General features: G+C 39.2%; 1 protein-coding gene across 15 annotated transcripts in view; it reads left to right on the forward strand.

The window, feature by feature from the left end:
• EHBP1 (EH domain binding protein 1) overlaps positions 1–25,763 on the forward strand; it is a 206,149-nt gene that overhangs the window by 113,983 nt on the left and 66,403 nt on the right. For 14 of the 15 annotated variants that reach the window (XM_053973088.1, XM_053973094.1, XM_053973095.1 and 11 more), the window contains 4 exons: positions 12,119–12,297; positions 12,926–12,974; positions 19,047–19,961; positions 21,937–22,080. In XM_053973088.1, coding sequence (XP_053829063.1) covers positions 12,119–12,297; positions 12,926–12,974; positions 19,047–19,961; positions 21,937–22,080 — 1,287 coding nt within the window. The remainder of the gene's footprint in view (positions 1–12,118; positions 12,298–12,925; positions 12,975–19,046; positions 19,962–21,936; positions 22,081–25,763) is intronic. The other variant, XM_053973097.1, reaches the window with a different exon arrangement.

Below are 25,763 nucleotides of genomic sequence, written 5' to 3' on the forward strand. Positions count from 1 at the left end.
AGTCATGTCTTGGCTGATGCTTCTGCTGCTGAGTGTTGCCTAGAAGTGTGAAAAGCTTGTGTTTTTAAGATGATGGGTCCTGCACCTTTGAATAATTTTTAAAAGCTCATGTAACTTGGAACTAATGCTCAGTATTGAACAAACTTTGTTGGTGCCACTGGAGGCTTATTTAGAGCAGTTGGCTTTTATAAATCTACCAAAGTTTGGAAATTGCAGCTAGTTTACTGTGTTACCAGAGCTCTCCCTTTACATTAACTTTCTCTTCCCTTTATTCTCCCCATTTCAAAGACTGTCATAATCATTTAATCTCTCCTTATGCAATTAGATATGTTGCTACACATTTATTAGCAAACTTACTGTCAGACTAGACGTAATGCTCTAATTTACACTTCCCAAAGCATGGAAATTCTGTGTAGGAATGAAGGCTCCCTTCTTGTCCCTCCTCCACCTATCCCGAGGTGCTTGTGCAGTGAAAAGTATTGCAGGAGACTGAGATGTGTGAGTGATAAGTTCTGTACATGTTGTAACAGCTGGACATGATCAGACATGTTAAAGATGATGTATGAGGCTCGAGTGTGAGTTTTCTGCATTTCTGCTGGCTGAAGATTTATCCTGTGTAGCTCCTTTGGGCTTCTCTGATAAATCTCATCTCATCCCCCTGTGCAAGAAAGAGCAGCTGATACCTTCTAATAACTGACTGAAAGGCTGAAGTCTCCTGGTGCAGTCCTTCTGTCCAGGAGTTCCCTAGTTCTGCCTGCAGATGAGTGTTTGGAATCACAAGCAGCTCACACCCAGCACGTTCACCATCACATCATCTGGGGACCAATAGAGAACCTGGCAGCAGTGCTTAATTTTAACACACCATGTAAACTGAGTCCAAAAGGCACTTGAAATGTAACACTTTCTTCCATTTGTGGAAGCTCAAAGGCATAACTCCTCCTGAGGATTTTAATCCAATGGACATTAATGTATTGGGGATCCAGTGATGTCATCTGCCTGTCACTGGGAGTTAATGACAGTTAATGCATGGATTAATGATTGGAACAGTGTTGAAAGACCAGGGAGTCAGGAATCTGTATCTCTGATACTGCCTTAGAAATGCAGACTCCAATCAGAAATGCCTATGGACTTGTCTGTTCAGGAAAACCCAATCCATTGTCTGGATCCTGTGCTCACGAGCATTGTGCACAGTGCAGGTGTAGTACTGCATGCTAAAACCCTGTTTGCTGCTTCCCATCACCCTGTTGTGGCAGTACCCTTCTTTTAGCTCTTAGCTTTCTCTCTTACCCTTCTTTTCTCTTTTACTCCATGTACATATGAGCTGCAAAATTTGTTCCTCAAAGTCAAAATCTGCATTTTGTCTCAAATCTTGTAATATTACAATATTTGCCATGTAACCTTTTGCTCAAAGTGTTTATTTTTTTATTTAGCTCACAAAATATTTTTTTTTCTTTAGGGAATTTAAACCAAAGAAATAGAAAAAGCTGCTGAACAAATTCTGTAGTTCCAAATACCAAGCTAATTTTTAAAATGTTAACATAAGTACTATGTCGAATTAATGAAAAAAGATATCTCTGTAAACAATGTACTAATACTTAATTCAAAATTTTATGGAGTAGATCCTAGGGATCATTTAGGAGTTTTACATGTGTTTAAAAAAATGAGACCCAGAAGATCTGACTGCTGTGCATTGCTGTAACACCCCTGGAACGTGGCTAACGCCCAATTACTGCATGCTTAGACTTGGATGGGAATTACAATTGAGCTGTAAAATATTTTGACAGTTTCCAACTGTTGTGTGGTTATTAGCCAGGCATCATAAGAGAAGGAAATTCAGTGATTTGATTAGGTTTGTATCATGATCTGCTTAAACAAGGACTTTCAACATAAACATGTAGTGTAAAGTGTTAATCAGAGGCAGTATTTAATTATTACCAGCTTTTCTTGAGTTCTGCAGGAGAGAATTCCTCTCTCCCAAAGATTTTGATTTCTTAAATGAGACTTGCCATACCTTTATGCTTCAGCTTTTCATTTACAAGCTTTTACTTGTTGAGTGCTAAAAGCATAACCACACCAAATTTAATTTGTCGCATGAAAATTATGTGTGTATTTTTCAAGAGGAGAGATTTGACAGTGTTGAAGGTAGAAAAGCTTTTGTTAATTACATATTATAAAACAAAAAGGATATTTTCATTCAACATGTATTTCTCCTTTTAGCTGAACAAGTCCTAGCAATTAGCAAATTTGAATAATGTAAGCATTCCTGGAAAAATATATGTTAAGCCAAGTGGTACTTGAGTTGCTGTTACTTTTACATGTATTTTTATTTTGAAATGAAACTAATAAAGCAAAAATATTCAAACTGCATGCAAATTAAGCTCCAGATTGTGCCAGTCTTGTTATGTTCATTAAGCCATTGAATCCTTGAGTAGTGGCTGTTATTCCATGGGGACTATTCACAGAATAAGGTACTATTCAGAGAGGTAAAGATAACAATCTGCCTTCACACTGCTTAAATAATGCTCATTCTGTTGGGCAACTAAAGCAAGAATATTCAAGCCTGTCATTCCTTAATTTTTCACTTGCTTTATTTAGTAATGCTTTTTTGTTTTCTGTGTTACTTATGAGTGGTGCTTGAGAGTGAAGCATTCTGTTTTTGGTAGAGAAGGCTTTCTCAAGTGTTGTCATCCTGTTTTTTTTTCTTTAAAAAACCCTCTAAGGTAATCCTTGTCTCTCAGTTCAGTCTGTGACATCTCTGCTGTGGCTGAGAGCTGATTTGGTTACCAGTGTTGCTGTTTGCCTAAATACCTCATTTCAGCCAGCTGTAATTGGTGGGCTTTTTCTGACTCTTGTCCTGGGTATGACCTGAACTCTCACCTTGCAGATGACAAAACCTTTGTAATGGTATCCTAGATTTTAAAGTGGCTTTGTGACTCTGTGGAAATGTGCTGACTGGGAGAGAGCCTTCCTCTCTGGCGGTCCTCACGAGGAGCACTTTGGAGTGGTGAGGTTATAGTCAATAGCCAGTCTCCTAAACAACTGAGAGAGTTGTAAACTGTACAGTTTTTCATTTGGAGAGTTGTTAGTGGCTATTGAATTTTGTGTATTCAGATGGCTGTGTGCCAGGAAGAAAAGCAAAATATGCTGTGCTTTGCAGGGAGATCTGATGAACATAGGGGGATTGGTGCATGAGTTGCTTATGGAACAAATAGTATCAAGAGCTCCACGCTAGGATTGATTTTTGAAATGGGAAATTGGGGTTTTTGGTTGGTGATTGAACTGAGAGGCCAGTGTGAAGTGGTGCTTGGTGGGAATTAGGGGTTTTCCAGCTTGCTTCCCATGCAGCCAGAGCATGGAAGGAAGCTCTGCCAGGCTCCTGCTCCCTGGTGGCAGCAGCCCAGGTGAGCTGTAGGCTCTGGAGGTAAGAGACACAGATAATGTTGGTCTGAAGCACATCTGAAAGATCACTTGGTCTTTCTACTTGCACAAAGGCTAAGTTCTCCTTTACAAAATGAAAGATTTCTGTGGCCTGTTGTTAAACAGTAATGAAGCATCCATGGCCTTCCCAGGCAGTCTTGAGTGCTTCATTTTCATTATACTGCATTATAGATTGCTCCTTCTGATGTCTGACCTCTAGCAACTAAAGCCTGTAACCTTGTTTTGGTAAACACTGGTGTGGGGGACAAAGGGTTTGCTTTCTTCTTTGGAATTTTACATGCTTGATGACTTACCATGTTAGTTTCCTCTACCATTTGTTCATACCATAAATGACCTAAATGTGCTTCAGCTTTCTTCATGCTTCCCCCTCCCCACCCCCCCCACTTTTCTTTGGGCTCATCTTCCTTACACTCTGCATCAGGGTAAACTGAATGTAAAATTTTAGATGTGGTTTTATTGATGCTAAATGGAGTGAGAGAGGCAGTCTTGATCTTGCGAGCTTTATTCCTGTCTGTACATCTCAGTACAATGTTTGTCTTTTTCATAACAACCTGATGTTGTTGACTTTATGTTCAGCTTGAATAGACTGTTTCCCCCGTATCCTTTTGTGAAGGGCTGTTACCTAACCAGTTCTTCCTTATCCTGCATTTATGTAAATGATTATTCCTTCCTATGTTTCACTTGTAGCTATTGAATTTCATATTGCTTTTTTCAGAACTTTACTCCTTTTTATGTGATTGGAGTTCTTCTGTTGCATTCAGTGTCCATCTCAGCTTCTTGTCCAGTGCATCATTCACCTTCCTAATTCAGACTTTCACTGAACCTAAGAAATACTCTTGCAGAACCCCTTTCAATGCATAATTCCAAGAATCACTTAAAACTAGTCTTGGGTATAGTTTTCCAGCCTGCTTTGCACCTATATGAGTCTCATTAAGGCTCTGTTTTCCATGCTTCCTTATGAGAGCATCTTGAAAGACAATTAAAAGAGCTCAGCTACATCTGTAATCTGTTCTTTGATGCTTCTCTACTCCCTGCTTTCCTCTTGTAGAAGGAACTTGGAGTGCTAGTCATGATTTGTTGATGACAAATTAATGTTTGTTGCATGTCTTCTTTTAACTTTCATATGCTAAGAAGGGCCTTAATTATTTGTTCCACTTATTTTTCATTTGCTTGTCTGCATTCTTGCTATTTGTCCTTTTTCTTAAGCATAGAAGGAAATGTAGTCTTTTCCTACACTTCTAATATTCTCCCCTGTGTTCAAGTTTCCAAACTGACCATTTTGGATATTGTTTCATGTTGGTTCTTCCAGGACCTTAGGATTACATTAAATGTGTTCAGCTGATCTAAAAGCTTCTGGTTTATCTAAGCTGTTTCCACATGGGGCTGAAATCTGACCTTTCTGTGCCTGTATGAGTAATGCAAGTCTCCAACTTCCATCTGATTTGTAGAAAAAAAAAGTACTGAGCATTTCAGATGTCTCCTCATCATCTATGGACAGCTTCTCCTTACCACTGAGGAGGGAAGCAATATTTTTGTTAATCTCCATCTCGTGATTGTTTACATAGAGTCAGCTGCCAATGCAGTAGTTTATCAAGGCAAAAACTTGTTTCCATTAAATTCTCACTTATCTCTTGCTGTCCTCAGGAGCTTTAAGAATATCCCTCTTTATGCCTGGTGCCAGCTCATGGGTACCAGCACCTCATGCAGGATTGTAAAATGTACTGATTTTATTTCCACCGTCACCCAAGAGGTGTACTATGGCCTTCAGAGATACTGTGGCACCAATACCAGGCTTAAAAATACTGACTGCTCTAAGCACACCCAAACAGAGATTGTTTTCCTTTGTTACTGCAATACCTGCACAAATCTGGCATCTGTGTTGTGTTCTCAAGTATTTCAAACAAAGATTTCTCCTAGGCAAAGGCTAATGCTTCCATAAACCTGCCTATGGTTGGGCATTAATATAAATGATGCAGTAGATTTACAAAATAGGTAACTATAAAGTTCTGAGCAATGTCACCTTTAATGAGCCAACATCAGAAGGTTGCCTGAAAAAAACTGTGTCTGTTGAAATGTTCAGAAGAGTGGGATAATGACTTGTGTTTATTTAATGGCTCTGTCAAAAGAAATTCCTGCAAAAGCAACAAGAGTTCACTGTTTTTAGGAAGAATTGGCAGTGACTCTCATTTTTAGTTTGCCTTGTGCTTTCTTTTAGAAGAGATTCTTGTGACCTTTTCTGACAAGCTCTAACACTTCCATTGTTTGCTGCAGGCCTTTGAAATGTGGCAGAGATAGCCTTGGGCCCAGGGAGGTGCGTTTTGCTAGTTCAGTTCACATTTAACAAAGTTAAAAGCTTTGAAAATTGCTATTCCTCATCTGTGGTTTAAGTTGCTTAATTCTGGCAACCTGCCCAAAACCCTGAACGTTCCCATCGTGGCAGAGAGCCAGGGATTGTGAACCAGCAGCATCCTGGTAGCTCATCTGGGCTTCCAGCACAGATTACATGAGAGCAGAGCGTTCAGCCCACATGCCACCGGGACAACTGGAGGAAGGAAGGTGGACACAAGGAAACTGCCTGTCTTCTGAGAGCAGAAAAAATGAGGCCCCATCCCTGCATGTCATCTGTTCATACTGTTACATTATAAATACGTGTAATCATCAGAGACCCAGCTCCGTGTTCGCTTCTGCTTAATGGTATGAGTTCCATACCTTGTCTTGAGATTTTTAATTGAAAACACGGCGCTCAAGACAAAGATTATGCGACCTCAGGGAAGAGAAGCTAGGTGAGCCTCGGCCAATCCCTTTTTAATAGTTCAGTCTGAGAAGGAGATCACTGTAACTTTTTTCCTGGCTGTACTGACCATCAGGTGAAATTACTTCCGCATAAGTAACCAATTCATTATGTTGTCTCAGATTTGTTTCCCTTTTACCAGTTCATTAACATAATCTTCTCCTTGCAATTAGCTAATAAATTTAGGGCTTCTCAGCCTGGTGAGGTAGCTGCCCACACTCCTGTGCAGTCCTGTTCTTCTCTGCTAAGAACATCCACGGGGGAGGTTGTCATCTGGAAATAAATCGTCTGCCTTGCTCTTAATTGATTGCCATGAGCAGACAGCCTTGTGTCCTGTTGCGCAAACGAGGCAATTGGCCAGCAGTTGATGTGTTGTGAATTTTGGTTCTGAAGGTTTAGAGTTTAGTTCTGAATTCTTGGCTTCTTTCATCCTTTTAATCCCTGACAATGAAAGCCAAACCAAAACCCTAAAAGACTCGGCTAAGAAAATGTTACTTCATTACTAGACAAAGTAAAAAGCAAAAGGAGGCTACCAGATAATTACAAAAGTTGCAAAATTAAGTACTTAGCAGTAGCCTTTGTTACTGCAGTCTCTCCCATCTTTGTGCACTGGATGCCTGTAGGTTATATACGTGTGCACATTTCAATTGTATGATGGCATGGTGTAATTTTCTACCAGACCACTTCCTTGGTGCTCAGAGTAAAAGTAACCAGAGGCAGCCATCTGCAGGCTTGCTTTCCTGTCTTTGCCCAGGTATGGTTTGGAAAAGCTCTTTCCAGACTCCTGGCCATCAAAATATGTAACAGGCAACTGCAAACCCTTTTGCATGAAATAATCAGACCTACTTGACCAACTGTTAACTTGAGGTGTGTCCCAAGGATTTCACCTTCCTCTTCACCTTGCCATGTTCAAACAGGAGAGCATCATGTCAGCTCAGGCAGATGTCTAAATGTTGGGTTGTGACTGAACATGGACTGGTTTGGTTGTGCCAAAATTAAACCTGTGAAATGATAAGCAATTTGAAGCTTATGCCTAAGGCTTTTGAGATAAAAGTTTGTATTTTATTGCATATCCACATTAGCTGTAGGCACAATCAGAAGAGTAAGGAAGGCAAAGTTTTAAGATGTCTGCTGCTGCTGAAACCTGGAGGTTATTTAAATGCTCATTATTAATGGTATATAGAAAATAAATTCAGTGAATCTGTAACTTGTGTCCAGCAGCTGGGTTTTCATATCTCCTTCATTTTTAGGGACAGTAGGAACCAGAGACATTTTGCACCATGCAAATAGAGAGCACAAAGTTAAAGAACGTACTCCTAAACGGATCAATTTGTTTATCAGAGTAACAGGATAGCAGAACTAACATTTCTTTCTAGGAAATGTGCATTTTCTAATACATGCATGATCTTGCCTTACTAGAAGCAAAGAGCAATGCCACTTGTGTGTCACTAAATTGTCATCTGCTATGTAAAAAATACCTAACTACCATAAGTAAAGAACGTCTCAGCACAACTGGGTCACAAGGATGTTTTCTCCATTTTCGGAATAAAACAGAAAGCTGTTCTATTCTGTCTTTGCAGACTCTTTCCATATTGTATTTGATATTCCTCATACTGGTAAAAACCACTTTTTGACTTATGCCCAGACTTCCACAGCCCAGAAGAAACAAAATTGAATGCATGTTGGACACATACAGACCTTGCCAAAGGCATAGATTCTATTCAATGAGTCTGAATATTCAAATTCTGATACTCCCAGGCTAGTGGGACATTCCTATGGGTGAAGTCCTGTGTTGTTTAAAAACTAAAATTTTAGAATATAATTTTGAGGATATAAACTTATCTATTTGACTGAAATGTATTTGGTGTCTTGTTTCTATTGCACCTTTATACAGCTTTTCAGACTGGTCAGTCCAGCTGAGTTTCCTGGACTTCTACTTCCAGCCACATGCTGCACATTTTCACTCACCTACTTGTGCCTTACTTTCATTTTCCTTACCTTGCATTTTAATGGTTGCACAATTTTCAGTGAGCCCAGACAGCGTCGTGGTTTTGATAGGGGTACGGGAAAATCCCTTTTATTTTGCTCAGTCAAATAAGTTAGAGGCCAGTGTCTGTACTTGCCTCTTGAGGGAAAAAAAAAAAAAAACTTGCTTGTTCATTGTTTGTAGGTCTTCCCTATTCTGACTTTCAGCCCTATCTCAATCTGAGCTTCCTCTCTTGCAGTTAATAACCAGTCCTGGGTTGTTGTCTCAGCTCTTTTCCTCTTCTAGGAGTTGTGTTCCTTAATATAAAACTCAAACCACGTATGTCTTCCACCTGGATTACAATTGGTTTTTTTTTTTTCCTCCCTTACTCCTCTCAGCATCTTTCTCTTCTGGGCTTCAACACTCCTGCTTTCTTTAAACATCTCTACCCCCATGCAACCTATCTACAAGCCCTTGAGGACCTCAGACTGAGCCCCTGCAGTCTTCATCCTGGCTGTGTCACAGTCCCATAGCCTCATGCTCTCATTACAGTTCCAGTCTTGATTTTCTTCTCCTGATTGTTGGGCTGTGTGTCAGAGATGCAGCTCAACCCTCGCTCTGTGAGCCATCACTCTGCCTGGTGCAGGGTTCCTCAGAGCTGCAAAACCAACTATTTGAATATTTTTAAGTGTGGTGATGCAGCCTAATTCTTGAAGCTATTGTCCTCTTGTTAGCATAGAGTAATGGTCTGATGGGATAATCTCCCAAGAGAAAAAATGCATACACTATAAAACATATCAACTGAGCTTCCAGAATGTGTAAAAAGAAGAATAGAGACTTCAGTGCTTTTGTTGAGTGTGAAAGGAAGATATCCTGAAGCCAGTGCTGACTCCAGCTGATAAATCCGTCGGCATGATGCTGCGTTTAGATCTCAGCTGCCCTGTGAGGGACGAGCTCGGGAACCTCCGCGCTCACCGTGGCTGCTCCATGGCTGGACAGAAGCCAGTTGTGTTGGATTCCATAACCTGTTGATCAGTGAGCAGCTCTGGCAATCTGGTGGGGATATCTCGGGCTTTTTAGTGGCATTTCCAGCCGAGTTTGCAGGGACCTTGGCTGCTGAGCTCAAAAAGGCAAGTCATGACTGCTGCGTCCTTTAGAAGAATTGTGTAGTCAATGCTGAAAAGAATGATGCAAGAAAAAGGTTATTAAATTTTCATTTCATCTGATTAGTTCCTACCAATCATGTAGAGCAAATACATGATAGAAATAGGCACTTGGTAGTAATTGTGTTTGCACCAAGCCAGTAATTAATATGTCCAATATACAGATACCAAAAGAAAATGTTTTGCATAATGATTTTTCACACACACATGAAAAAGAAACTAGAACTAACATTTGTTAACTCCTCTGAAGGCATGTCAAGTGCTCACACACAGTTCTGCCTTTTCTTCTGTATTTCCATTGTGTCTGGAGTTGAATGCTTTTATCGTAGATTAAATAATGAAAGCTTTGATGCAGGTGGTGATTAGGAGCATAACATTGTCATGGTATTAACTTCACCTTTATCAAAAAAACACGGACTAATAAGTGTGGAAAGAAAACCTTATACAATTTCTGCTAAATCAGGTAAGAGAAGAGAAAACTGTGTGTGTTACGCGCGTTATGCACGTCCTAAATCTTCCGTATTCTGGAAAAAGTGCTCTTAGAAAATCTAACATAAGTGGAAAGACAAACGCAGAAAAACGCTCCAGATTTTCATGGAATTGCAGTCCATCTTTTTAAACATTGATAACTTTAGAACAAATTTTTAAATAAAGTATGAAATTCTGCTAAATTTATTGGTTTACTACCGTTGGCTTTCATTCTGTAAAACCTGGTTTTAAATTCAGTTGCATCTTCAGTTCGTTAGATAAGTAATTAAAGTAAGGTAATTTAAATGGCAATATTGCCTAAGGCAATTTCAGAGTTAGCCAGAAAGCATTTAGGTGGTGACTGGAAAATTTACCATTTTTGTTGAGAGTTTCAGCAACAAGTATGAAGACTTTATAATTAACATTTAATATATCTGGTAAGTAGTGCTCTATGATTTGAAGAAGTAGCTTTTTGCATTAATAATTTGTTAAAATATCACCTTTCCACTATTTAATAATGCTATTTTGGTTTTTTCCTCTCAGTAGTGCTATTTCCATATATATCACTTAAAATAGCAAATATATTTTAAGTAACATAGCACCTTAAATTTGAGGTCAGTGATTAATTACTGGGTTTTGCTTCAAGTTGTAAAGAAAACAAGAGAAAAACACCATCTTAATTACTTCACTGAATCTGGAGTAACAGTCTGGCAACTTTTGTTTCTCTGATTAAAATCTTGTGTGTGGTAAAGTTTATAATTTATTGCTGCTTTTCCTTCTCTATTTTGTGTATCCTTGTTAAAGCTGTTAATTCAGTGTATTTGGAGATATTTGTCTCGTCGTTAATGGATTCGTTCATGCCTATTTGAATTGTTGACAGGATTACAAAATGTAAGCACTTTCTAACAAGTTATTTTGTACATATGATGTGGTGTTAAAAAAAATTCTCAGCAAGGTATACCTTTTGCGCTTTGTAATTGAGTTAGCGGTGCTTCTGTCTGGTGAGGAGGTAGCGTGTTTATGCAACAACTTTTTAGAGCTGATTGTGACAGTAAATGAAAAATGACTTCCCCGGCTCTGTGCACTTTTTTTTTTTTTTGCCCCCAGAAGCAGTGAAAACAAATGAGTTGATAGCAGCTAATTGCTGAGCACTGACAGGCTTCAGTCAAGGGGGGGCATCGTTGGTCTTTCACAAATAGACAATAACAAGTAAATCCATTTGACCGTAAACTTAAGTGGCTGTGATATAGTAAATTACTTGCTCTTAATTTGTCTTAATTTGGGAACTCTCTAGCTCTAAAGTGCATCAAGAGCTTGTTTGTTTTGTGTATATGCTTTTAATGATATTACATTGAAAGAATAGAGGATCTCAGTTCTTTCACTGTAATTCAAATGTAGGATTTGCATCAGTCACATTCTGCCTGTTTGATTAGATCTAAGAAGTTTTTAAAGTGACAGTATTTTTCTAGGGAAATAAGTGTGTATGTCTTGAGAACATCTGCAATCAGTATGCTGAATTTGAGGAGCAGCGGAGAGTCTGACAAATGCCAAATGCCTGAAGTGTTCTGTTTTATTTCTTGGTTTATGCCCACAAAAATGCTACTAAAAGGGTCAAAATAACTTTTTTTTGAAACGGTTGTTATTAGCTTATGATGGTTGTTAGCTACTGACACTTGTTAGAAACCACCCTCTGATAAGAGTTTTCATCCGAAATTCGTTTTTCATGTAGAAAAGCTAAAGCCTGGAAGAGGCAGCGCTTCGGGTACGGTTGGAAGTGGCTGTTCAGAAACACGGTGCCATAATTACCTTTATGCAATTGCTCACTAGCACAGAAAAGAGCACCAAAAACTGTCCTCTGGAGCCTGTACCAGAGGAATTCATCAATCCTGTGTCGTGACTTTGATTGTGAAAGGGCTCATGGGGATGCTTTTCCATAGCTGCATTTTGGGAAGTGTTTTCAAGGCTGTGTGTCACGGGCTGTGCAGGGCTGTGCCGTGTTTCAGCACGGGTGTTTCCACTGGTACAGTTCTTGGCCTCTTCCCCCATGTAGATCTGGAATCCTGTATATCTGCATCCTTGGGAGACAAGTGCCTAAGGCAACAACTGTAGATAATAACTCGCGATTTGTGTCTTTTGCAAGTTACAGTCATTGTAAACTGACAGCTGTGAAGGACCTAAACTCACATCAAAGGATACAGATCATCTAGTTAGGTCAATTAATGTTAATTCTCATCTTCCATTAAATTCTTTTATCTTCTCTCTTTTTCTTTTTTTTTTTTTTTTTTTTTCCAGCCAAGCCCAATACCAAGTCCTGTTTTGGGGAGAAAGCCAAACGCTAGTCAGTCATTGCTCGTGTGGTGCAAAGAAGTTACAAAAAACTATAGGGGAGTGAAAATCACCAATTTCACCACGTCATGGAGGAATGGTTTATCCTTTTGTGCAATACTACATCACTTTAGACCAGACCTAATGTAAGTTGTATACTCTTTGCCTGCATAAGCTAACTCTCATAGAAATACTGAACAATTTTTTAACTTGAAAATCAAATACCAGTGCGTTTTTTGTGCTGAACTGTTTACACCCTTTGCTTTCAAGCAGGGAACCGTCCTTTCTAAGAAACCAGGTTTATGAATGCTCAAACTTTGTGACCTCTTTGCTCTCCCTTGTTGCATAAACAATTATTTCTCCCCTCTCTGTGATTTGTTTTTCTTCTTCTTAATCTTATACAAAGAACTGACTTCAAGATGATTATGAGAATTGCGCCAGTGTTGAAATGAGATGAGAGGAATAAGCTCTTTGTATGCTGACAAGGACGGATTACCTCCTGGTAAATTTGGTTGTCAAGGCTGGCCTCTAGTCCCTGCCTTAACTTCTTTTTAGATGGAGAGCTTCAGGCAATGAAACATGTAATCGGTGTTTATTTATTTATTTATTTATTCCTTTAATTTTCCACACTATTAGTTTTGTTGATTGAATTGCTGTGAAATTGCTAGTTACTGTATGATATTATTGTATGTCAAATTTTTAGATTTAGTTTGTTTTAAAACTGCTGCTTTTATCAAATACTGTATATACCCACTGTGCCATTTTCCCCCTCAGTGACTACAAGTCCCTGAATCCTCAAGATATTAAAGAAAACAACAAAAAGGTAAGAACTGCCAGGCAGAAAGAAAAAAAAAAACAAAAACAACGAACCAAACCAGAAACAAAACCAACATAGCCTCAATTTTGACTTCAGTGTGGGTTTTTGTTAATTTTGGGAAAGTGTGGTTGTTTTGTAAGGTCATAACTGCTGCTCACAGAAGGTATTCGGCCTCCCGCGGGTCAAATCGGATGCGTTATTGACTCGAGTTTGTCATGGTTTTAACATTCACAACAAGTGCAAGGCTGGCATTGGAGTTTAATATTTGTATGGCCTGCATTAACTGTGAGAGCAGAGGAAGGGCCTGGCCAGCCTTCTGTGGGCACTGCTCTGGTTTTTCCAATCAGCCACGTAATTAAAAGAATGAAAAATGTGGCTGCTCTTGGACTGTGGCACACAAGGCTTCTCTTGCTGTTGTTTTAACAAGGCTCTGGGAGCTGGGCACAGTTGATGTTGCTTTGGTGGTGATTGTTATATTTTTAAAGATGAAATTTTACACCTACTCTTACCCTGCATCAGCTGAATGAAGTGGTGTGCACAGCAAGGGAGGTTTAGGATAAAAGGTGTTGAGATATTACTTTACAAATAAATTAAATGCTGGCAAAATAGTTAATAGCCTTGTGCTGTGCAACTGTTTTGAACCACGCTTTGTAGGTGCAAGATGTAAAAAGTTTCTCTGGAAGAAGCAGGAATTCAGTTTGGGGTTCACCAGAAGACTGTTTTTTTTCTGCTCACTATTTTAGATATGTTACAAGCTTCAGTTGGGCCCTAGGGACATGTTTAGAAATTACAATTTTCATGTGAGTCACTGATAATAAAATTGTTCCTGAAGATCATCTGAAAATTGTTTTAAGTATCTCCCTTCTTAAAGCTGTGATTTTATTTTTATACTGCTTTAAAAGGCACTAAATTTAACTGGGATGAAGGTATAAAAATATACTTTGAATAAATTAACCAAGCTCAATATTATATAGCAAACATATCTGCAATCTAGTATTATTTACTTACGTGGAATTTCTGAAAGTGCTTTATTAAAGTTCATTTTGTTTATATTTTAATGTGCCCGCACACTTATGTGTTAGACAGGGAGTTACTTGTCTTTAATTTAGTACTTAAGTATTAAAAATAATGAAATATCTCTGAGCTGCTCCTATCTAATGAGTATTTGGCTGATGATATTTTTTCCATAATAATAGGAGGACTTATAATGACCTAAGTGGATTATCTGTGACATCACAGTATTTTCTGTGACCATATGTTTTTGTACTTCCAAGTTTTGTTGAGCGTCTGGCCTAATTAAGCTGGATTATAAAAAAGAAAGAATAGATTATTAATTAAAAATGTTAGCAGTATGATCATCTTTTCTTTGGGAAGCTGTGATGGCAAACAGTGAACTTTTTAGCCTGTCCTTCAAACAGGATACAGTTCCCAGAATTGAAGAAATAGTGATTGTTGTTATTGTGCAGTTTTTTTCTTTCATCACTTTGCCAGCCTTTGCCTGACAGCTACGCTGAGCATCTCAGTTGCTTCCTGCAGATTTATTTCCTGGTCTCACACAGTTCTGCCAGATAACCCCGTGTGCCCTTGGTTGGAGTGAATGCAGCACTGCCAACAATGGCTGCCTAGAAATTCCATGCAGATATGTAACACATTTGACAATGATTCCTCCTAACCAATTAAAATAACATCTTTGGATGAATAGGATGATTTTCTTTGTCTGAAGCAGATTTTTTTTTTCTTTTTTCTTCTTTTTTTTTTTTTTTTAATGTTTTTCTGCCTCTCCCTCTCCCCAAAGGAAAACCATAGATTAAAGGTTAACCCATAAGAGAATATCTTTTAGAAGTCCATGACCTTGTTTGTATTTTAATTAAAAAAAAAAAAAGAGAAAATCTTAAGATTTTTTAACAACTGTTTCAGTGCAAATACTGTGTATAAATTCGGGATGGAAATGCACTTTTAAAAAAGGTATGTCATCAGAGGTTCTTTATAACACACACCAACCACTTGCCATTTGGGTGCTGCCACTGATGCTGAATAAAAAAGGGTATTTACCTGTGACATCTGATCTTGGCCAATATGTCAGTGTGTTACAGAGTTGGGAAATGATTGGAATACTGCCTGTGGTGCTTGTGCTGATGGATCCCAATTGATGTCTGTCAATCAGTTCGTCAGTAAATTAAAAAAAAAAGAAAAATACTTCAGTGGGAGATAGATAAATAGGCTTAGTGTCCTGAATATACATATATTTAAAAAATCCCAAACTACTACTACATTGGCATCAGTCTGAATTGGAAGGTATTTTTGGTGCACATTGGAAATTCAAATTTCTGTCAGGAACAAAAGAGAAACCAGGATTATCTTTGAGAAAATTACAAACATTACAGGGATACTTTCCCAGCTGGTCTAAAGAGTTGTGCTTCTACTTAAATCTCAGATATATCTGACTATCCATATTGCCTTCCTAGTAGTGTTAAACAGCTAATTTGATTTAATATGTCCATTTGATTATTAATAAATAATAATTACATTTAAATTAATGAAAAATGTATTAAAATTACAGCATGCTGGCGCTATAGTTCCTTATGAACAGTTGAAATATTTTGTGTTGCTAATAATGTGTCCTGCACTTTAAAAATATACACTACTAAACAAGACTTGGGCTGGATCTTTGACAAGATGAAGGAATGAGGAGTAGAAGGGCACAACAGTATGGTTCTAACAATGAATTTCTGGTTTTAATTATTGTTTAGAGAAGGTTGTTTCATTTATGGTGTGGGTAGATCTTTTGGATGTTCAATTGGCACTTTTAATTTTTACAATGCTCCCCAGTTCTTGGCCATTTCTAACAAATTCCTCAATATATTTGAACTTGAGTGATCTTCTTAATAAAATATTCCATTTTTAAAAGGAATCCTTTTAAATTATACATTTAAATAGAAGAATGCAGACTTAAAGGGGTAGTATTGAGTCAAAATGGAAAGTATTCCTTACCTTGAAACTGGAGTTAATGTTTTTATAATAGTTGTTCATGCTCACCACTACAATTCATAAAAACAAGTCATAAGAACATATCTAATTGCATGTGTAGGAGATGCTTGTTGGCATCAGTAGGATCATGTAGAAGCAGAGTTAAACATGCAGAGTAGTAAATATTTACAAAAATCGAGGCTGAGTTATGCCTCTGTTTAACAAAAATAATTTGACTTTGAAAATTTACTGTTAATACCATGTTACAAACTAGTTAGAAATATGATGCATTTATAAATATGCTGGAATATCAGGAAGCTCCCAGCTTTTCTAGTAGTGAAAGACAACCCATCACATAGTGCTGCATGGATACATCCAGAAAACACAATTGCTATTTCTAGAGCTACTGTCTGTAGAATATTGGCATGCCAATCTACATATCTAGTGTACTTTGAAAGGAGAGAAGCAAAAGTGTGGATGAGAATGAGAGGGGATGGGAAATAGGTGTCAGGCATCAGCAGGAAATAACTGTGTTTAATCCCAGGCATCACCACAAGAGCAGAACAGCCAACAAAAAGTGATTGCAGCTGTACTGAGAATATCCATCATTCCAAATTCAGTCCTGCTGTTGTGTTACTTCTAAGCAAGTACCTTTCCTGACAGTCCTGAAACACTGTCCCTGCCTTCATTTTATAGACCCTGGGAGATACTCATAGAATTTAGTTGTATTAGCATATAAATAAGAAATTGAGAGTATAAAAGGAGTTTAGGTCAAGTCATGTCTGTGAGCTTTGGCTGCCCTGGCTGCCGTGCCTGTCCTTAAGTCCTGTCATTCTTCAGATGGTGACTCCCACTACCTGCAGTGTGGGGTAACAAGTTATTTATGCCACTGAATCAGCACTGACCCACTTAGCAAACAGCACATCCTGGCATTGCCTTTAGTCCACAGACAGCACGGATGGCTCGCTGTGTGTTCATGCCCAGCCTGGTTTCTGCTGTCCTATGAGCATCCATCATTCCTGGTATCTGCCATGCCTTAGGCTTCCCCCACAAATCCCTGCACTGCTCTCTGTGCTCCCCATGTCTGTTCAGTTCCATCTTGTCTCCCTCTCCTCCACAGTCAGCCTCGTCCTGCTCCTCCAGCTCTGTTTCCCAAGATGCTGTAAATGACAGCTGTCCCTCTTCTACCATCCAAGTTGCTGCCATTCCCTCCCACCTATCATTTTGCTGTTGCTCTGCTCCATCTGGACTTTTTGTATCAGCAAATACGTCAGTCATGTTTGCCTCTGCTGCTCCTATATCTAAGCACAGCTCTGTATTTATAAATGCCATAACAATCTCTCATAATAATAAACCTTCCCAAGAAATACCACACCAAATACCAGCAATGATTTTAGGCCAAATCATTTTGTATGGGGAGAGCCAGAAGAGCTTAAAAATAAATTATTCAGACCATTTCTATGTCTAGATAAACTCTGTGAATCATTTATTACAGTGTTATAAAAATTACTTCACCTAAAGTGCTTTGGAAAGTTATACCTTAGCACGGGGGGAGCCGTGCAAAATTTCAGGAAGATAAATTCCAGCTTTTGGAAGCAGAGTTTGAAAAGCAGCTGAAACGAAAACTATTGGATCCCTGAGTAGGGAATGACATTGCAAGGAGGAGGAGAGAGCCTCCTTTTCTCAGAGCAAACAAAATATCTGGGTCTGCCAGGAGCAGGCTAGCCCAGCCCCACAATCTGTCTCACTGTTGAATACTTAGTAATATCAAAACCAAGAGGATTAAAAAAAAAAACAACATAATTGTTTTTTTTTTTTCTCTGTTCTTTTAAAACTAAAAAAATTAAGGAAAAAACGTAAACTTGAAGAGTTGAAGCCAGTGATGTGCGTTACTGTTTTCTTGTGAAAGGACAGTTTTCTCATCCATGTCTTAAATTTAGCATCTGCTTTTGTTCAGAATAGTGTTGGATCAAGTGTGAACACTGTAAGCCCCTTCAGGAGACGGTGAAAAGGAGCTGCAGGATTCCTGGGGGAGGAGAAGCCCACATGCTTTAACTGAGTGCATCTACGCTAACAGGAGGCCTTTTAAAGACTTCCTTGAAACACAATATTGTCTTCCAAGGTTAATCCAGGATAGTAATAATTAATTGTAAATTGAGAAACGGCTTTAATTCTTCAAAACTAGAAAAACCTGATGCACCAAGCCCACTCACTTAAAGGGCCAGCAGTAAAAGAAGACAATGTGGCCTCACAAAGTGGGAGGCTTGCAACTGATCAGCTTTTAGAAAGTAAAGTGAAATGGGAATGATTTTCACTCTCTCTTTCTTATAAATTTAGCATCAACAAATGTTTTTAAAATGCATTTGCTTGATTGATTAATGTGATTTATGTCTAGTGTCAGGTAATCTGTGATGGTGTTCTTTTTGACTATCTGGACATAGTTTTTCATCAGCAGGAATCACTGCAATTACATGACCAATAGAAGTCAGAAGGTTGATCATCAATGATAAAGCTCAAGATGGATTAGTGTCGTGTTTCTTCTATCTTTGTTCCTTATCTTAAAAAGCCATCCTGAGTTCCTTTTTCTTCTGGTCCAGCTCTTAGACTTTTTTTGTTTGCTTGTTTCCTGCTACTTGAGTGAGAACCATTTAAGATATTGGTAGGTTTTCCTAGTGCAAAAAGAAGGACTTTCAAGCTGCAGTTTCATGAATAGCTGGTTACTCATAGAAGTGTCACAATTTCGAGTAACAAAATATTTTAGAGTATAGTATGGCATTGAAGTATGTTAAAAATATTTAAAACAGTGCCATTTGAGTGTTTTTGCTGGTTTCATTCTCTCAGTTTGCTTTGCTGTGAAGATGTCCTGGGACATATGTAGAAGCCATCAGAACAAATCAATGAGCTGGATGTTGGATGGTGCACCAAAAAGTAGCAATGACTATAATGAAGCCAAAAATTAATAAGTAATAGAGTCAGAGCCACGTTCTCCCTGTAATATTGGATGTGTTTTAGGCTTGCTTATTTTGACTGAAACTTCCACTTGCATTCTTGAGATGTTATGATGGGTAAGAAACTGCCACGCTGTGATCTTTATTTTGTCTGTCTTTAAAGGCTTACGACGGCTTTGCCAGCTTGGGAATATCGCGACTGCTGGAGCCCTCGGACATGGTTTTGCTGGCCATCCCTGACAAACTGACTGTTATGACCTATCTCTATCAGATAAGGGCACATTTCTGCGGCCAGGAGCTGAACGTGGTTCAGATAGAGGAGAACAGCAGTAAGAGCACATACAAAGTGGGGAACTACGAGACGGACACAAACAGCTCCGTGGACCAGGAGAAGTTCTACGCGGAGCTGAGCGACCTGAACCGGGAGCCCGAGCTGCAGGCAGCGGACAGCGCTTTGGCAGACTTCGCCTCGCAGGATGACTCCGTGTTCGTAAACGACAGCGGCGTCGGCGAATCTGAGAGCGAGCATCAGACTCCTGACGACCATTTAAGCCCAAGCACAGCTTCCCCTTCTTCACGCAGGACTCGAAGTGACACGGATCCGCAGAAATCCCAGCAGAGCTCTGGAAGGACTTCCGCGTCTGAAGAAATTGGGAAGTGTGGCAGCACAGACGCAACACAAGTGCAGCCTGTGTTGGGAAGGAAGAAATTGCTGATAACTGACACTTTAGACTTCAGTGACTTAGCACATGTCAGTGATCAAAAGGAGGATATGTCTCCCACAGTTGCTTGTGAAGATAACAACAAGAAGAGACACCAGAGCTTAGACAGTACCCCTGGTTTCTCGGAGCAAGAAAAGCTGGGATGTGTAGGATCCACAGAGAGCACAAGAGCAGATCCCAGTTCACCTGTCACAAAACCAAGTTTATCTCCTACTTCTAAGCCTGGATACTCCTATAATATGGATACAGATCTTGCAAAGAAACCACATGCTTCTCCGAGGCAAACAGAATCTGATTCTGACAGTGATGCCAGAACAGCTTTAAATCATGCAGATCAAACTGCAAAAACAGCCCAGGTAAGACATTTGTGTCTGTGAATTAGGATGGACGTGCTGTTCAAGTTCTTTCTCTGTGTTTGTAATTTACACCAAATCTTCGGCAAAAATGGTGAGGTGAGAAGTGTATTTTTATTTTTGGGCAGTAAATGTTTTGCCTGTGAAGTAGGTGGTGCTGAAAAACAATCGTTACATGGAAAACTAATTTATAGAAATTGTCCCACTGGTGATATTTCCAGTCTCTCTCCAATTAAAGAAGTTTATGTTCTCAGCTATCTCAAAGATGGCTCCAAAGCTTTTGCCACTGTCTGTTGCAACTCATTTCCTCTTGATTGTTGCATTCTGAAGGAAAAACTGGAAAAAGATATCAGTTCATTAGGAAATGTAAAGCTTTGAATACCTTAAAATTCACTAAAGATAATTCAAAATCTTGTCTGGGAAACCATGGAGTCTCATGAACATAGCCAGGATGGTGAGGTAGAAACTCCAGACGGTTAAATTTTGCTTTTTTCCATTGAGTGGCCTAAGGCATGTTACTTCACCACAATGTCATTTTCCTTTCTATAAAGAGAACAGTGTATGCCCACCTACCTTGCAGATTTATTGTGAGAATGGAAGTTGAATATTATATATATGCTGAGTATTATCAATAAATCATATCATCATAAAAATATGTAAAACATGTTATCACCTCCACGTACAAAAATGCCAAAGCAGGATTATAATTTTACCCCTGTGAAGAGGTTTCTTGAGTTTGGGCTTTGTGCCATTAACTCTGGTAAGAAAAGAATATATCCAGTCTTCCAGTAGTATGAATTGCTTCAAATATTTTTATGGGGTTTTTTTATGAGTAAGCACCATAAAGATAATTTTATTGCAAGAGAAGCAGTCTGTAGATGAGTGATAATGGCCAAATATTGGTTCCAGAGCCAGCTAATTTCTTTCCTTTAATCAATGAAATCTTGTGAGGTTTCTTTTCATCATCGTCATCATCATCATCGTCATCTTTGAGTACTGGATGAGAAAGGAATAGCTTGGTCCATACAGAATAAAAGAGCAGGAGGAGACAGGATTTGTTCTCTATGAAGATTTTCATGGGCAAGGGTGTAACAGGCCAAGAAGAAGCAGGAGTTGGCTTTGAAGGCCGTTCTTAGTTGTTAATTTTTGGTGCATTTGCACGTGGCAATAGAATCTCAGATGTGAGGCTCCCTCTGAACCTACACTCAGTTGTTGTTAGAGTCAACCACCTCCATTTCCACATGGGTGTTGCAGGAGCACAGCAGGCTCTGCCAGCTGTCCCAGCCCTGGTCCATGTCAAGGCCTGGAGATGCATTTTCCCCACTCTTCACAGTTGACCTTGGCTAGGAAACCATCCCTTGGGAGTGTGTCTGCCTGGGAGCTGCTCATGTTCTCTTCTTGCCTGTGCAGAACCCCCTTTTGCTATTTCTGCTCTTAAAGGAGGCTCAGTCCTTTGTATGAAGAAGGGACTTTCTTGTGCATATTCATAAATTCAGTAGAAGCAGATATTTTTGCAGGGTTTTTCACCTTGTACCCAGCCTCTTTGTGCTCAATTTAAGTTGTAAGTGAGTGGTACCCATATAAGTAGCCAACAAAGCATTTTTGTTGTAGCCATATTTGCATACATATTAAAGTAAATAAATAAACACATAGCACGTTTGACATGGCTTCTATGAAGCCATTTAGGTTTTTCCACAGTTGAAGTTTAAAGGCATTAAATGTTGATAGAAATTAAGTTTTAAGGGGAAGGAAGAGAACTCCTATTTACATTATAAAGGCGTATGACTTTTTTTTTTTTTTTTTTTTTACATTTTGATCATCTTTTCATTTCTATAGAATGCTCTGTCACCTCATGAAGACATAATTCATGTGGCTCCTGACCTTTATTGTATAGGAAGGCCGCTGGCTATTAACTACTGTATAAACCTTCAGTGCCCTGAGGCTGCCTTGCTGTTAATTATATTTCTTTATTTTTAAGCAACGTATGTTGTCAAGACAGGAAGAACTTAAAGAACGAGCGCGAGTTCTGCTTGAGCAAGCAAGAAGAGATGCAGCATTAAAGGCAGGGAATAAACAACTAAGCAGTACCTTCATCCCAGCCCGCAATAAGCAGCTGAACGATGTAAGAAACACTGGCCACTCTTGCAGTTTGCAGAGTTCAAATGCATTGTGTGTGCTGTCGTGGGGGGGAGGCATGTCCTTGCAGAACATTTCTTCTCTGCGTTTGATGGGTCGGGTGTCCTTCATTCACTGCTAAAACCTGTTTCTCCTGATGTTAAGGTGCCTCCCACTTCCCTGGAAGCAGAAGTCTGGGAGCATCTTCTTTGATTGGCACTGCAGTTTCTGGTGGGGTGAAACTCAAACAGTGCTTGTTAAACGATAGTGAAGTAATTTGTGCTATTTCTGATTGCTTCTCTTTCAGTTAATGTAAATCATTTCCTTGAGCCTCTGATGTGAGCTCCTTGCTGCTTTAGAAGTGTTGTTGCAGTGAATGGAGCTGCTTGTGTCAGTCTTGTAAAAGAGTTGATGAAACAATTCCTTTTTATCACCAAAGTTGATTATGCTGCTGAAGGGGAAAGTGGAGCTGGGGAATGAGCTCCACTGTTGAAGCAGCTGTGGTTGCATCTCCAGTGGCTTCCATGGTGACCTGGAAGGATTCCTACTCTCTGGAGATGAAAGCTAATTAATTTTTATGCAAACCTTTGCAATGCAGGTTTTGTGATTCTAACTATTGCACATTAGAGACTGTACTGGCAGCTGAGAATGTAAATATAACTGTAAAATAATGATGCAGAGGAAGGCTGGAATCTTTACAGATTCCCACCTTTCAGAGCTGAGTCCTGAGGGGCAGATTCTGCTCTTTACAGGAATAGGATCATACAATCAAAAAAATGAAGACAGTCGTTTACACGTTTCATTTTATTTTCTTAACTCTCTTGGATCCATGCTTTTCTTTTTTCCTCTCACAGACTGATACTTCATTTCACTTTGAAATACATTCGTATAGGCAGACAAGTCTTATTTATATACTTATTTGTATGATGATGCATAAAATAATTTTTTCTTATTCTGTTTTTTAAGTTTTTCCCAGATATATATATTTTAGTATAAATTTCACTTTGGATTTTTTTTTAATTTTCTTTTTATAAAGAAAAAGGCATTAGAGGGGAGTTACTATAGGCAACTACTCAGGCAGAAACAGCTGTAATTAAAGTTGCCTAACATTTTTTATTATGAGCTCCTATTTTCAAAGGTTTTACAACTTTGCTAGTATTTCATTGTTTGAGCTGAAATCTTCCCTGTCAGCTCTTCTGCCTCAGGGTAATATTTTTAATTTTTTTTTTAATGTCAAAAAAACCTGTTCATCTCTTTCTCTGTATTAGGTTTGACAAAGCATTGTTTTACTCATATTAAAAACAGATAAAAATTGAAAAGATGGTTAGATTCTCTTGAAAAATCTGTTCAAAACAGTCAAAGTTGTGTTAATACCAGTCTTGTCAGAGAGCCTTGAAATTCAGAAAAGTTCCTGAGTGTCAGTAAAAGTTGTCTGCATGGACACTGCCCAGCAAGAGCATCTTTTACCATTGCTCTCCTAAGGATTGAGGCCCCTTCTGGTGCAGGTCATAGTATTGGGAGGCAAAACTTTCTCTTTTAGCCTCAAACTCCTGCTGATGAAATCCAAACAGGAGTAAAAGGAGCTGCCCCAGTGGCATGCAGAGAAGAGGTGCCCTGGGTAGGTGGCAATGTGAAGTTAGACAATAATGGAGATGGTGTCCAGGCCATGAAAACCAGCTGGAGGGTAGGAGATGCCTGAAGGGTTTTCAGGGTGAGAGTTAGGACTGCCAGATTACCCATAGGACCTTATTTCATTTGTTACAGAAGCTGAAAAATTAATTAGAAGCTTGCAGGAAGGGAAGGGCAGTCTTTTAGGGCAGCTTGGCAGAGCCAAAGTTTCTTGCTGCCTCCATCAGAAGCTCATGGAGAACTGTCCTGGAACAAATGGTCCTGGCCCATGTGAAATCTGGGCACTCTTGACTTGAGTTATTTGTCACATAAGAATGACAGAAGCTCCTCAGCTCTGAAGTGTGTCGTGGAGATGTGATTTGGAGGCTCTTCCAGTTGGTATATAATAATATACATTATATAAAGCTGTGTATAACATGTATGTATATGTTATGTGCATATTCTGAAAGAGAATGCATGAGTGCATCAACATATATAGGTGTAAGATAAAACACATGGATTCCTGTTTTCCTTTAACATACTTGATATTAGTAAAGATGAGGCATTTCCATTTGATGTAGTTCTGCCAGTTTTCTACAGGTCATTGCTCGTTTGATTGTTAGCATATAGCACAGACTTATTTCTATTCATGGCTTTTTGGTCATTAAGGTTAATAATAAGAACTTTGACTCAAAGCAGTGTTGTGTGTGTCAGTGTGCAGTAATGTGTAGTAGTGTGTTATCCAAATGAGAGTTGTGATAATGAGAATCAGCATTTAGTAGTGGAAATTGGACGAGGCTCATTTTCAGGATGAATTGAGATTCAAAAGAAAATGGTTTGAAACAGGAAGATCTAATTTTAAATAAGAAAACTTTGAAGAGATAGTTCAGGGGCAATACTTTTGCAAGTAACTCTTGAAGTTTGCAATTGCACCTTTTTCGATACCATCTCAGAAAGAGCTTTAAGCATCCTAGTCTTTCAGACTGTGCTGCCAGTCACCCCAGCTAAACAAAGCCTGTGCAGTCCTTAGTGACTTCAGAAAAGCCTCATCTCCTAGGCCTTGCTCTGACCACTTTCCACATGTCATGTGGGAACCAGGAATTTCTGCTTTCCCAGTGACCAGGTGAGAGCAGCGTTCAGTGCCTGGGCTTGGGCATGTGCACCCTGAGGATGGGCAGTGGTGCTGCTCAGGGTCAGCAACAGGAGGAAGTTTCCAAATCTCTACCATGGCCATAAATACAGGTTTATTTGGTGTGTGCCCGCCTGATTTGTTTTGGTAAAAGTCCATTTTGAAAAACACAGTGTTGCTGTTTTTCCTCTAAGCACAGAGTACAGCTTCATTTCTCCCATTTCTTCCCTCCTTGCAGCATGGTAGAAGTTTTTTCAGTGTTATGTCTGCTTATTTGGTGCTTCTCAGAAGCCTTCAATCTCAAGCTGTATGCATGCCAGACAGCATGTGGAGGTATGTGTGCAGGTATTTGAAGTCTAAGAGGAGACTGCATTGATCAGAACCTCCTTGAAATCATGCTCATGGTTTGGGAGGATCATAGCTGTGTCATTAAAATTGATGCAGCCCTTTGGAGACTGGAAGAATTAGCTTAAGAGCTCTGTGAACAGAGTTACTGATCCCCTTGTGGATCCCTTTCTCTATGGTAGATTTATAAACAGCTCAGCCTTTCTGCTTGCTTTCTTGATGTATGTGTGCATGTGGTGACTCTTTTACGAGATGCTTCTGTCATTTGCAATCTGATATAGCAGCTGTAATCACTTAGCTTTTAACCAGGAGAGCCTTTTTATTAGCTTACTCATTTTTATTTAACTTGCCTTTTCTCATGGTGAATATCACAGGGCTGGAAGGGACATATCTGCTCCCACCAGATGCTGTAAAATATCAACCTGTAGTGATGGTTGTTAGCAGCGGCAGCTTGGCTGGAATGTGATGTTGGAAAGGTGAGGAGACTGGAGCTGGGCTATGTGACCTATCTGGCAAAGTGACGGGCTAGAGGGGACCACAGAGAGTGGGAAATATTCAGAAGTCATGGGCCTAAAAGGCATTTCCAGGAGAGGAATCCTCATCTGCAG

The sequence above is a fragment of the Vidua macroura genome, chromosome 3 (genome assembly GCF_024509145.1).
Source record: "Vidua macroura isolate BioBank_ID:100142 chromosome 3, ASM2450914v1, whole genome shotgun sequence".
NCBI lineage: Eukaryota > Metazoa > Chordata > Aves > Passeriformes > Viduidae > Vidua > Vidua macroura.